The sequence below is a fragment of the Puma concolor genome, chromosome A1 (genome assembly GCF_028749965.1).
Source record: "Puma concolor isolate L17-30 chromosome A1, mPumCon1.1.hap2, whole genome shotgun sequence".
Lineage (NCBI taxonomy): Eukaryota > Metazoa > Chordata > Mammalia > Carnivora > Felidae > Puma > Puma concolor.
This window is the reverse complement of record NC_141667.1, coordinates 52,700,024-52,713,655: the sequence shown is the minus strand read 5'-3', so window position 1 is coordinate 52,713,655 and position 13,632 is coordinate 52,700,024. Positions and strand designations below refer to the sequence as shown.

General features: G+C 37.3%; 1 protein-coding gene across 1 annotated transcript in view; it reads left to right on the top strand.

The window, feature by feature from the left end:
• Positions 1 to 11,465: 11,465 nt before the first annotated feature.
• Positions 11,466 to 13,632, top strand: part of ATP10B (ATPase phospholipid transporting 10B (putative)) — a 270,818-nt gene continuing 268,651 nt past the window's right edge. Inside the window, exon 1 of the mRNA XM_025924747.2 lies at positions 11,466 to 12,686. Within this exon, the coding sequence (XP_025780532.2) occupies positions 12,650 to 12,686 (37 nt within the window). The 5' untranslated portion in view covers positions 11,466 to 12,649. The remainder of the gene's footprint in view (positions 12,687 to 13,632) is intronic.

Sequence of the window (13,632 nt, the reverse complement as noted above, 5' to 3'; positions counted from 1 at the left end):
TGTTAGTGTGTTGATTGAGGAGATGGGATTCCACTCTGCAGGGGCACCAAAAGTCAAGGCAGACCCTGCAAATCAGAAATGATATTTTTAAATCAATATTATACAGATATGAAGTGAAGGAGTGATAGAATGGAGAAAATTTTTGAAGATGTTTGACAAGGCTTTGGAAGTCTTTGCCAGACTATTTGGATGCAAAAGTGTCCATAGCAAACGTGTGATGCCTCTGCCTCCGCTATCCTATGCAGGAAAGGCATTAGGGAAATATCTTACTGGATGAATCAAATACTTGAGCCTACTAAAAATGTCACATTGTGGGATCCAGAGTCTGTTGCTCTTGGACCAAAGTCCCAACAGACACTTTATATACCATTGTTTATTGTCACAGACTGCATGATGCTTTGGCTCCAGCCTTCGGTCAAACCAAGATGTTAAAGATGATACCTAACCAAGAGCACCAAAGTTATCAGAAAGTGCAGCCCCATTACCCTTTTTTCTATATCTTTTATAATAGAAGAATACTAAGAGGTAAAAATAATAATAAGGGATAGGCTTACTTGGGCTGTTGAGGGAGTAAGTGAATAAGAATTTAGGATTTATGGGCCTTACACATCCATACACAGGAAGAGCTTGAGAAATCTTAGAACATTTTAAGAAGGGCTCTCATCCCAATCCATATATCCATAGTAACTGTAAGTGGTTCTCCTGTCCACTTTATGTAGAACAGCCCAGTTTGATTTAAAAGTGTTACAGGAGAGAAAGAAGTTCTTTCACCGATCAATCCATTGTCAAGTATTGGCTGCTTACTATAAGCTCAGGATGGTGACACAGAGACCACACAAAAAGTAAGGCATAGGAGCACCTAGGTGGCTCAGTTGGTTAAGTGTCTGACTTCAGCCTAGGTCATGATCTCACTGTTCCCGAGTTTGAGCCCCACATTGGACTCTGTGCTGACAGCTCAGAGCCTGAAGCCTGTTTCAGATTCTGTGTCTCCCTGTGTCTCTCTGCCCCTCCCCCCTTCAGGCTGTGTCTCTCTCTCAAAAATAAACATTAAAAAATTTTTTTCAAAGAAGTAAGGTATAATTCCTGCAGGAAAAGTTACTAAAATTCCAGTTGGAGATAATACTAATGCAATTGATTATGTAGTAAGTAGTTGATAATTGGGGATTAAATTGTATTGTAACTACAAAGAATCCAAAAGGAAATGGGTCATTGAGAACAAAGAAATTTGAGGTGTATTCTTAGAGAAAATGTCAAAAATAGGTATCTCCATCCATAAAAATCAGTATTTCCACAACTGTATATGTTTCCCATTATGTGCTAAGAATTGTAATAGGTGCTATTTTTGTTCTTTATTTCATCGTCTACACATAAATTACTTTATTGTGACTGTCATAACAATGGTTAATCTTTATTTAGAGCTCAAAGAGTACTACACACTGTATTTGTGTTATCTACGAATTAGGTGGTGATGGTATTCCCACATTATAGGTGAGGTTATTAAGGCTTAAAGAGGTACAGTAACTTGCTCAAGTTCACATGACTAGCAAGAAGCCAGAATTTGAACCCAGAACCATTTAAGTTAAAAGACCTAGCTCCTACCCATGACCATATGCCACCTCTTCAGCCTCTTCTGAAACTAAACAAGTGGCAATTTCTTTTTTTTTTAATTTTTTAATGTTTGTTTATTCTTAGAGAGAGAGAGAGGGAGGGAGGGAGAGAACACAAGCAGGGGAGGGGAAGAGAGAGAAGGAGACATCAAATCCAAAGCAGGCTCCAGGCTCCCAGCTGTCAGCACAGAGCCTAATGTGGGGCTTGAACTCATGAACCACAACATCATGACCTGAACCACAGTCCAACTCTCAACTGACTTAGCCACCCAGGCACCCCAACAAGTGGCAATTTCTTAATCATTTGTGCTACACTTAAGTCTTTAATTTTCCTCAAAAATGACATTGTAAACACCTAATTTTGCCAGCTTCCATAATATCTTTATATCATAAGATTCTCAAAGCCATAATAACCAAAATTCACATGAGTTGAAACAAAAAAAAAATCAGAATAACATGGATAGAACTTGGGGGCATTCTGTTAAGTGAAATAACTTTGATAAAGCAGGATAAATACGGTATGATCTCACTTCTATGTGGAATCTAGGAGGAAGAAAAAGGACCATCAAATAAAAACCAAGCTCATAGATGCAGAGAACAGGTTAGTGGTTGCCATAGGTGGAAGTTTGGGATGGGTAAGATGGCTGAAGAGGGCCAAAGGTACAAACTTCCAGTTATACAATAAGTCATGGAAATATGATGTACAGCATGGTGACTATAGTTAGTAACACTGTGTTGCTGCATAGTTGAAAGTTGCTAAAAGAATAGATATTAAAACTCCTCAACACAAGAAGAAAAAAAATGAAGTTGCATGGTGGTGAATGTTAATTAGATGTATTGTGGTGATCATTTCACAGTGTGTACAAATATTAAATCATTATGTTGTAATCTGAAACTAATACAATGTTATATGTCAGCTATACCTCAGTTAAAAACAAAATCAAAATAATGCAAGCTCCATCACAGCATTAGGAGAGTTGGGAACATATGCTATGCAATCACAAAGAACAATAATAGGTCATTTTGGCAACGGTGGCATTCAAAAACTCAAATATTAAAAACCAAAAATATGAAACAGTTTATAGTATTTTGTCTTTAAAGGCTTCATGACGTAAATTACACTGACAGTCTGGTGATGAAAAGTGGTGATGTGGCCTTGGAACCACACAAGTGACCAATTATATATAAACTATTTATATATGCAAAGGAAGAGGATAAGCATTCATTCAATGCCAGACAGTGTTGTAAGAACACTAAATACTGTGTATGTTAATATGTATGAAATCAATTATCCTGTTGTAAACCCTAGTGAATCAATCTTTTATTCCATCTTAAGAAACGAGATTTTTCTGTATCTTTGTCATTACAGATATTGACACAAGTTATTTAGAAGAAGAAAAGCAACACCATTTCCATAGTTGTTATTCCTATGTCTGGTAAGTTTTAGTTCTTATGTATTCTTCCTATGAAGTTGCATTTTAGAATATGATTATAATATATTTGTTGTTTGTGCCTGTTAAGAATCCCTGACCTCCTGGGGCACCTGGGTGGCTCAGTCAGTTAAGCAGCTGACTTCGGCTCAGGTCATGATCTCATGATTCATGGGTTCAAGCCCCACCTCAGGCTCTGTGTTGACAGCTTGGAGCCTGGAGCCTGCTTCACATTGTGTCTCCCTCTCTCTCTGCCTCTCCCCTGCTGGTGCGCTCTCTCGCACTCTCTCTCTCTCAAAAATAAATAAACATGTTTAAAAAAATTTTTTTAAAAGAAAAAGAATCCCTGAAATCCTTCTGACAACCCCTTTTCTGGTGAATAATGTGTTTCATGTGGTTAAAAGAGATGGCTTTGTACAGCAATGTGTACATGAGTTGGTGAATCAGAGTATTCATCCCTGTGGCAACAGTAATTGGTCCAGGAATGAGCCCCAATGCAAAATGAACTAATCAGAGGCTTTCCTGGGACTTGGGCAAAATAAAATGTTTTAGGAAAAGCTTTCTAATGAGGCTGAGTCACTATGTGTGTCTGGAGTTCCAAAAGGGCACCTGGCCTACCACATGGAGAAAGTCAGCCTAAAACCTGCAAGGAGAGAGCTTATGACACTCCAGTTATGTGGGCCAATAGATTCCTCTTCTTGCTTAATTAGCTTGAGCTAGGTAGAAAACAGTACTGTCTAAATACAGTGATTATGGTAACCTCATGGAGACAATGAGTAGCTGCAGAATAAGTGAGAAATTATAAGATAGACTTAGCAGTGACATTGACTTGTGACCTCAAGCAAGCTACTTTGTCTTCACGAGTCTGTCTCCTTTATCAGTGGATATACTAATACTGGATCACATAAAATCTGAGACCCTATGTCATCTTCTGTTTTTATTCCAAATTCCATTGTTTTAACTTTATTAATTCATAGTTATCTCACCTAGAAGTCATAGGGAATGGTGAGTGATACACACTGCTTATTAGCACATCTAATTAATGCAAGGCTTGTATTTTTAGATGAAGATCACATCTCTCTGTTCCCAGGCCTCATTCCAGCTCTAGCCCAAGAAACTACCTTGCAAATGTGTGATGTTAGACAGTCACAGGGCTGATACAACAGTTCATGCTTGGCTCTGAGAAAATCTATCCTTTCCACCTGGAAAATCATCTTGAATACTTGTACTCAATGGATAGAAAATCATATCCAAAGGCCACTGTGCTATGTCTCTTACTTCATGTCTTTATTTTTTCCTTTACATTCTTAAACATTTATTCCAACCAATGATTTCCACACAAATGCACAGTGAAAACTTCTAATTCTTTTGGAAAGGAGATTCACATCTATTACATTCAAACACAAACATGGATATGCTAATCAACTCTGAGACTAGAAATTCAACTATAGCAGCTGTATCCTAATTCTGCTGAAAGTTCTATACTATTTGTCATTTACCTCCTAAACTAAGTGAAAAGTATCATATATGGATATCATCATATCTTTTGGATTTTAATCTGCACAGATTATTAAAATCGTACAATTTTTAAAAACTTGCGTCTATCCTATGACATTCTGCTGTATGGCAAGCTGTTCAGGAAGAGTGCCAGTTCCGTCTGTGTTCTAAAATGAAGATTAAGCCTCACAATAAGGCCAAGAGCTTACTTGAAATTTAAAAGATGTTGGGGCACCTGGGTGGCTCAGTCAGTTAAGCGGCCGACTTAGGCTCAGGTCATGATCTTGCGGTCCGTGAGTTCGAGCCCCGCGTCGGGCTCTGTGCTAACAGCTCAGAGCCTGGAGCCTGTTTCAGATTCTGTGTTTCCCTCTCTCTGACCCTCCCCCGTTCATGCTCTGTCTCTCTCTGTCTCAAAAATAAATAAACGTTAAAAAAAAAAAAAAGATGTCGTTGTCACTTTATGGATATAGACATAAACGAGACCAGTGTCATAGATAGGCAGGTGAGTTTTCCTAGTTGGATCCTGTTACAACTATCTGTTGTTAATTAAATTTATTTCCAGCATCCCCAGATATTAACAAATGGGTTTCACTGCATATGAAGAACCACCATTTGTAAGTTCTGTAGATATTCTCACATGCAACTACATACAACTTTTTTTTTTAATTTTTTAACATTTTTTTATTATTGAGAGACAGAGCATGAGCATGGGAGGGGCAGAGAGAGGGGGAGACACAGAATCTGAGGCAGGCTCCAGGCTCTGAGCTGTCAGCACAGAGCCCCAGGTGGGACTCAACCTCACATACCACGAGATCATGACCTGAGCCAAAGTCGGACGCTTAACCGACTGAGGCAACCACATATAACTCTTATATAATCCTAGACATACATAGATACTTATGTGCTTTATACAGGTTTTTTGTTTGTTTGTTTGTTTTTAATCCTGGACTGGCGCCTCCTTAGTGATTAATTTTCTAGGAACCTCTAGTTAATTTTCTATATAAGCAGAGAGAATTAGGAAGCCCAATTGCTATGTCAGGGCATTTGATATTCTCTAAAGTTGCAATTTTCAGAGCCTCACATTGGGCTTTGTGCTGACTGTGCAGAGGCTGCTTGGGATTCTCTCTCTGCCCCTTCCCCATTTGCTCTCACACTCTCAAAATAAGTAATAAATAAAACTTTAAAAAAATAAAAATAAAATAAAAGTTGCAATTTTCAACTTCTAAAATTCTCCCCTAAATCTGATAAATGATGTGCTTAAATTAAATGTTTACAAAAATTTGTAGTGTTTCCCATTTACCAATTATACATAAATAGTATATGCTCCTATTTAAAATAAACCACCAATGTCAAATCTATAGTGTATGTGATGATCCAGTGGGAGGAGTCTTGGGCTAGGTTGTACCTTGCCTGTCACTTTTTTGTGCTTGGACTATTGAGGTAACTTCCTGATTGCTCTGGCTCCAGTATTTTACCTTGATGATTTATTCTAACTAAAATCAGACATATTTTGCAAGCTAACAAGTGTCCCCATATCACCATCCCAATTAAACATCTCCTATTGGCTCCTTGTTGCTTCTAGAATTAATAATAATAGTAATAACAATAATTATGAGAGTCAATACTTAATGGATTTACTCTATGCTAGGCATTATTTGATGTACTTTATATACATTTTCTCATTTAATTTTCATAATAACTCTGAAAGTTCACATTTGTGGAAACTGAGGTCCAAAGAGGTCAGGTTATTTATCCAAGATGACATAGCTAGTACATGATGGAACTAGTACCCAAACTCAGATCTCTCTGACTAAAGTTCATACACTGAGCCATGAACCTATTCTGCTTCCTCATACTAATAAAACACTCTTCTTGGCCAGTCTCTTTCATAAAATTGGAACCCTTCATTTGTTCTGCTAAACCTCTTGTTACTTTTTAACACACACCTTCTTCAGCCCAGTTTTCATTTCATTATCTTAAAGTCATATTCTATCTTCCAGTTCTTTGGTTTTCCATTTCTCCCAATTTTTCCACTTTGGCTCTTCCTTCTCACCTTTGTTTTGCATCCATTCTCTGCTTCCTTAGTCATTCAGTGAACAGGTTGTCCTGCTGATTGGTCATTATCACTGTCTCCCATAAACTCACACACTAGAGGGGTCATCAGATATGGAGGGTACATCAATTGCACCAGAAGCAGCTGAAAAGGATGAAAATGACTCTATCGCATTGCCTAGTACTCAAAAAAGTATTAATAAAGAATCAGAGTCCTAATCACTTTATTAAACCCCATCTCATATCTTCAGGGATAAATAATCTTATTTTTCCCAGGTAAATTATAAGCTCCTTAAGCATAAAATAAAACCCTGTGTTTCATTTGCATCACTTCCACTCATACCTAGATACAGGTTTTGTGTCCTGCCCCGTTTGTAAGGATTTTCTTTGTGACGTGTGTATTAAATAATATGAATGTCTATATCTGCAAGTATATTTCCAAATATATAGAAGGTTATTGTGCTGAAAGGTAAAGTGCACTGGCATAGAAACCAGGAATTTAAGGATCAAGACTAAAAGCCACTTGAAAGATCTATGCTATCTGATAAATATCCTCTCTGAGGATAGAAGTGATGGTTTTTGCCTTACTAACTCCATAGAATTATTATGTTAAGCTAATTAGTGACATGGAAGTCTTTGTAAAGTATATCCTATACCACTGATCTCAAAGTCTCTGTGTATTAGAGTTCAATTGGAGAAACTACACCAATAGGAGATACATATTAAGAGATTTACTCCAGAGGGTTGGCTTCCGTGATTGTTGGGCTGGGTAGGCAAGTGTGAAATTCATAGGACAGACCATCAGTCAGGCCAGCTGGAATTCTCAAGCATAGGCTGAAGCTGCTATCTGTAGATGGAATTTCTTCTTCAGAGTAGAGACAACATTTTTTCTAAGGCCTTTCAACTGATCAAATGAGACCCACCCAGGTTATCTAGGATAGGCTCTTCTATTTAAAATCAACTGATTATGGGCTTTAATTATGTCTACAAAATCTCTTAGCAATGCCTAGACTAGTGTTTGATTGACTAACTAGGGATTGTAGTCTTGCATATAGACACATAAAACTAACATCACAGTCCCCCAAATTCCAACTAGTCTTCCTTTTCCAACTAGGTAGGAGGCTGGATTATTCTTCATAGCAAGACAGATCAAATGCATAAGCAGGTATGAGAATTTAATTGTCTTCTATTCACATATTAAACAGATTTAAAATTTTTTCTCACTAATTTTTTTGTTTTAGAGAATAGTTATTTTTTGGAAAAATGTATGTTAACATGTAATGAATATATTATTTTTAAAGAAATGTATAACTTTTTAATTTCTGATTTAAGTTTCTAATACAGTAAATATAGATTAGTTCAACACACATAAGCAAAAACTCATTGGATTCTAAATAATTTTTAAGAGTGTCAAGGAACCCTAATTCTAAAGGGTTTGAGAACCATAATTCTAAACAAATGGAATTATTATATAACCTTACTCTTATCAATAAAACAAACACCTCAGTATTTATCCTTATATTTATAATAAATCATTGTAAATATCTTCTCTTGCACATCATGAAATAGTGTAAAAACTTGGCCTTACTTTATGAATGTAAAAACTAATCTATTCCTCCTAATGCATTGATTCAAACAAATTGTTATTCAAAGAATCACAACATCCTTTGTGACCTCCTACTGACTTAATCTAATGCTATAAAATACCTATATGAATTTTGGCTATAAACACTTTCAACATCAATATTCAATACTTTATTCTAAAACTTAGTTTCTGTAGATCCCAGTAAGTTATCCTTGCCATTTCCCTACACACCATGGTCAAAATATTTATTCTGGGTTTTTTTTTATTTGTGTTTTATAGAGGAAAAATTATTAAGCTAGCAATGTGTGTAGCCTTGGGACTTGTGGTGAATTTCTATTCCAGTGGGTAAATATCAAGTTATTCTCCACCATTTAGTCGCCTTTTGATTAGCCCCGCCCCCCCCCAAAAAAAATTGGAGGAAAGTCCTGGAAAAGCCAAAATTGTGTTTTTTGGGGAAAAAAATGGCCAAAAGATGGTGCAGGATTCATTGGATGAAAATTTATCCAGGAAGAGCTGCATAACACATTCCAAACAGTTTGTTATATAATGTTACCCTGAAGAGTGAAGTAAAAGGAGTATAAATATAATCTTTTAAGACAGAAGTTACAAACTAAGATTGCTGCCAGAATACAGCAGGTAACATAACCTACTGAAGCTGTTCATATGAGGAATGGGGATATTCGTGCCCTGTCCAAAATGGCTGGCCATTATTCAGCAATGGCCAACTCTTGATTAGTGGGAATGTGTATCCAGCATTGTCAGTTCTTTAGCTTCTTCCACAAAAAAAGAATCTACATTATTATGAGAAATGTCCAATGTTCAAATGCTGCCAGCTAATATAAAATTTAGGTCTGCGTAGGCCAAACAAAATACTTCTGTAGATGGTTACCATTCTGTAACATCTGGTTTAGGAACACCAGATATGACATGAATTACTTGGTGTAGAGGACCAAGAATATACCCTTCCCTAAGGTAGTCTTTTTTTTCCACCCGAGCCTGTCCCTACCCCCTTAACATTACTTACTATAAAGACTTCTCATCATTATTTTGTCTTTGTTTTCTAAAATTACTTCAGAAATAAAATTAATTGGTAGAGGCCCAGACTGAGACTTCACACTCCTTCAAATTGCTCATCTTTAAAAGATTGTTTAACATCTGGAAAAAGAACCAAGCTCAGGTGGGGGAAGAGGTAGACAAGACTCCCCAAACTCAATTTGTTCACTCAATAAATCAGTCCTGCCATTATCTTAATGCATTGCCTTGAGAATTCAGAAAACGTCTAAGACAAGATTTCTTAACCTCAGCAAAACTGACATTTTGGGACAAATAATTCTTTGTTGTAGGAGGCTATCCTGTGCAATGTAGAATGTTTAGCGGCATCCCTGGGCTCTATCTACCAGAGGCCAGTAGTGCCCCCAAGCAATTTGGCAAAAATGTTTCCAGATATTGCCAAATGCCTCCAAGAAACACCAGCAGCCCTTGTTGAGGACCACTGGTCTAGAAGTATTCATGCATGCCCCTTGGGGATCTCTCATCTTTTCTCAGCCTACTTTCCCTGTACTCTGAGTTCTGGTTAATGAAATGTTTGGTCATGTTACATTTGCAGACATGTTTGATGCCCTGGACAACTGTGCTGCTGTCCATCCCTTTGCTTCAGTCCTGAAGGAACTAGTTTTATGGCTAATGTCTCATGTTACCAATTCCTCCTCATGTTTTTACTTGCTTAAAACTTCTTTCAACTCTTGTTTATTAATCTCATAGCAATGTTTACAGCTGGTTAGCCACTTAAAATGTTTTAAGCTACTTTATGTTCCAAATGCTTAAAACGTTATTTTGCTTATTCATTTAGTCTAGACTCTTGCCTTTCTTATGACTAAAGTCAATGCTTATCTAATGTCTTAATTTATCAAAGTAACCATAAGATTTTTCCTTATGACTTTTTCTATTTCATTTGGTTTGAAGAATTTGATAACCCTGGATTGGGTTGGGTTGGGTTGGTTTTGAAAGAGCGCAGGGCAGAGGGAGGGGGGGGGGGGAGAATCTTAAGCTCCATGCCCAGCCTGAGAAAGTCATGGAAAAGCCCCCAATGTGGGGCTTGATCTCACGACTATGAGATCATGACCTGAGCTGAAATCAACAGTTGGCTTAACCAACTGAGCCACCCAGGTACCCCAGTAGTCTTGTTTTTTTTTATTATTATTAAAATAGTTATATCAATTTACTAAGGTTGCTGAGGAATTTAAATGAGTTATTATCTAGAGTGCTTAATAGAGTGTTCAGCATAAATTGGTCAATAACAGTTATAACAATTACTACTAGTAAAATTTTCACAGCTTGTAGTAAATAACTGGTCTTGAGTTTATAAAATTCATTCTAGTCATATGGTACTGGTGATGTGAGATGGGACCAAAAAAAAACCCTCTGTCAACAGTTACTTCTTTAATTGGCAAGTTTGGGCAACAACAGGCTAAACATGACAAACTGTCTAAAAATCATAAATGAAAAGCATGATACAATCAATGAGAAATGCAAATATATATAAAATGCTGAATTTGCTTAAGTGTAGAGAAGCTGACTGCTGGAAAGGGGAATTATATAAAGGTCTGTGATGTGTCATCCTTTAACGTGATTTATTAGAGAATTCTAGCAGCCAGGCAAAAGAAACATGGCCTAACCAAAACAGAACATAGCATCTTTTATCTATTATTTGTTATTAGGGTTCTAATTAACCAGAAAGTGGCATTTAATTCCAACTTCATGATATAAATAACTTGCCACATGCCTGTTAGTATTTAAATTTCTAAGCAGCTTAGAAAGTAAGCCTATGCTTTGAGCACTGTGTATTTACTAGCATGACTCTCTCATCTCAAAATGGTATGTCTCTCTCCCCCTTTTGTCCCCCACCCCCACCTCTCTCTCTCTCTCTCTGAGAAGAAAGAGCACTGGTTGTAGAAGTAAGGAGATATGGTTTTTAGTTCCGTCTCTGCCACTAATTTCCTGTGTGGCCTTAGGCACATTTAACTTCTCTAAACTTCAGTGTCCTTACCCACAGCACGAGGAAGCAGCACTAAATGACTTCTAATTACCTTCTGGTGCTAACACTTTGTGATTAACCAAATCTGTGATTCTAGGTCACACTTGTGATGAGAAACCGTGAGACTCTAAGAGGAAAGAAAGAGGGCTTGCAAAGCATTCTTTTCTTTCAGCAGATGGAAAACTGTGGAATGCCAAGTGTCTTTTAAAAAGTTCTAGACTATCTAAAGTGTTAGGCAAATTTTATGTTCTTAAAAATTCCCAACTTGTATCTTACAGTTGCAGCTATTCCGATTTTAGATGTGTGGGTGTTTCATTCCTTCTTAAATGTTTTTATGTCCACGTTTCTTCTTAGTAGTCTGATAGAATCCAACAGTACACATAAGTTCACAATTACCCTAGCAACCAAACAAGATCCTATGGAAAGATATTCATGAAGTTAGACATTATCTTCACTTTTTCTCACCTCGTCTAATTCCCAAGCTTGGTAATATTCCCCTTTTGCTACCTTCAGAATAGGCTTGTTGCTTGCTCTAGTTTCTTTTTTGTTTATGGACTCACCCATAACTATCCATAAATATAGCAACTGGTTTGTGACATTTACCCCAATTAGTAGAATTATAGGCAACTCAGTAAAAAAGATTATACATGAAAATTTCCTTTAGGGTATGAATTGGCACTCTCATAAGCCCATAAATAAGTCTGATTTTCTGAATATCTGAAGCATTCACATAATCTATAAGTATAATATATTGGTCCCACTTTCCTTATTTTGTATAATCAAATAGTAATCAATAAGAACTAGACCACTGCGAAACGAGACTTCTGAGGCTTTGAGGGTGAATTCATCACCAGCATGCATATAAAAGTCAATGCAGAGAGTCTTTTGTTTAAGTGCCCTTGAAACCCAGCAACTGAATTATGTTTCCAGGCCCCCAAGGAGAACTACAAGGTTATAATTGTCTCACACTTAATTACATGCATTGTAAAAGGTAAATGGACAAAGTCATTCTTGTAACAGGTATAGAGAATAAGATCGCTTATGAATTTTTATATTGCTGGCTCATTGATTCGCAGAAAGTAGAAATTTATGCAAGACCCATGTCTAACAGTGATGGTGCTGTGTAAATGCGCAGCCGAGCCAAGAACACTGCCTTCACTGTTCTGGGACTAGGGCCCACACTCACAGTCCTGCTATTCTCTCTCCCTCGTGGCCCTTGTGAGGTGGCTTATTTTTCCCACTTCCTTTACGGGCCACAGTTGTTTCTTGCCAGGCCATCTTCTTGGAGTTTAACACCAAGAGAGTGTTAGCTTAAAACCTTGTCTTGATGCCATCTGATAAAATCAGAGAAATGAAAGATGCCACAGGAAAGATAAATGATATTTTAGCCAAGCCGTACAAGAGAAATAGTGCCACTTTCAAGTTCTGTTTTCCATAGCTTCTAATGGAGCCTGCTCAAGAGGGAAGCCAGCTTTGCCGGGGTAAGTACAAGCCACCTGGCCCTTCCCTTATTATGGGGAAATGATTGCCTCCTATAATCACTAATCCTAAATTTTGAATCAGGCCCAGGAAATACCTACTTTTCTTCATGCTGCATTTAAAATGTCATTTGGCTTACTGGGTACAAGATCCACATTCCTTTTGTCACAGAATGTTGCGTTTTTCTTTCATTGATTTCATTAGGATAAGCTGATGGCAAATGCTTCTTCCTTATGCAAGAGGTTGCTGCCTGAATGTACCTGCATACGTTTTATGATACATAATATATTTTGCATTCATCCCGTGCAGCCTTGAGGAAGCAGAGTTAGTGTTGTGTTCTCAAAGCAGAAAGAAACTACAGCTTTGAAGAAGAATATGAGATTATTACATGCCTTTCTAATTTCATTTTGATAAATTCCGAAGCTGGCTCATTTCAGTGGGTTGGAATTTTGGTTCTACTTTGAGTTCAAAGGAGAAAACTCATGCTTAAGGAAAAATATTTTCACTCCCTGAGTATTAACTACTCAAGCCAGAAAAACCCCATGCATGCAGTCTGTGATGAGCACCTTCAGTATAATCCTACTGTGGCATGGTGTAAAACATCTCCCACCACAGATGAAAAGTAAATAATTTTTAATCACTCTGAGCAGCTAGTTGGTTAGCCTGTAGAAGTTCATATGCCTGGTGGAATTCATTTGTCTTCTTAAATTGCTACACAACTCTGGTCAAGATAGCTAAAGGGGAATTGAAATTCTGGGGAAGAACTGGACCTCCAATAGCCAATCTGCACTCTGTTTTGCTCATCTCCCATAATCCTTTCTCTGTTTCCAGATCTTGCAAACATATAGTCAACAGTGCTAGGAGTTTATTCCATTAACAGATGCACTATTCTGTTAAGCCATTAATCAAGCAAATCACAGATGTTGTTTTCTTTCTAGATGTTACTAT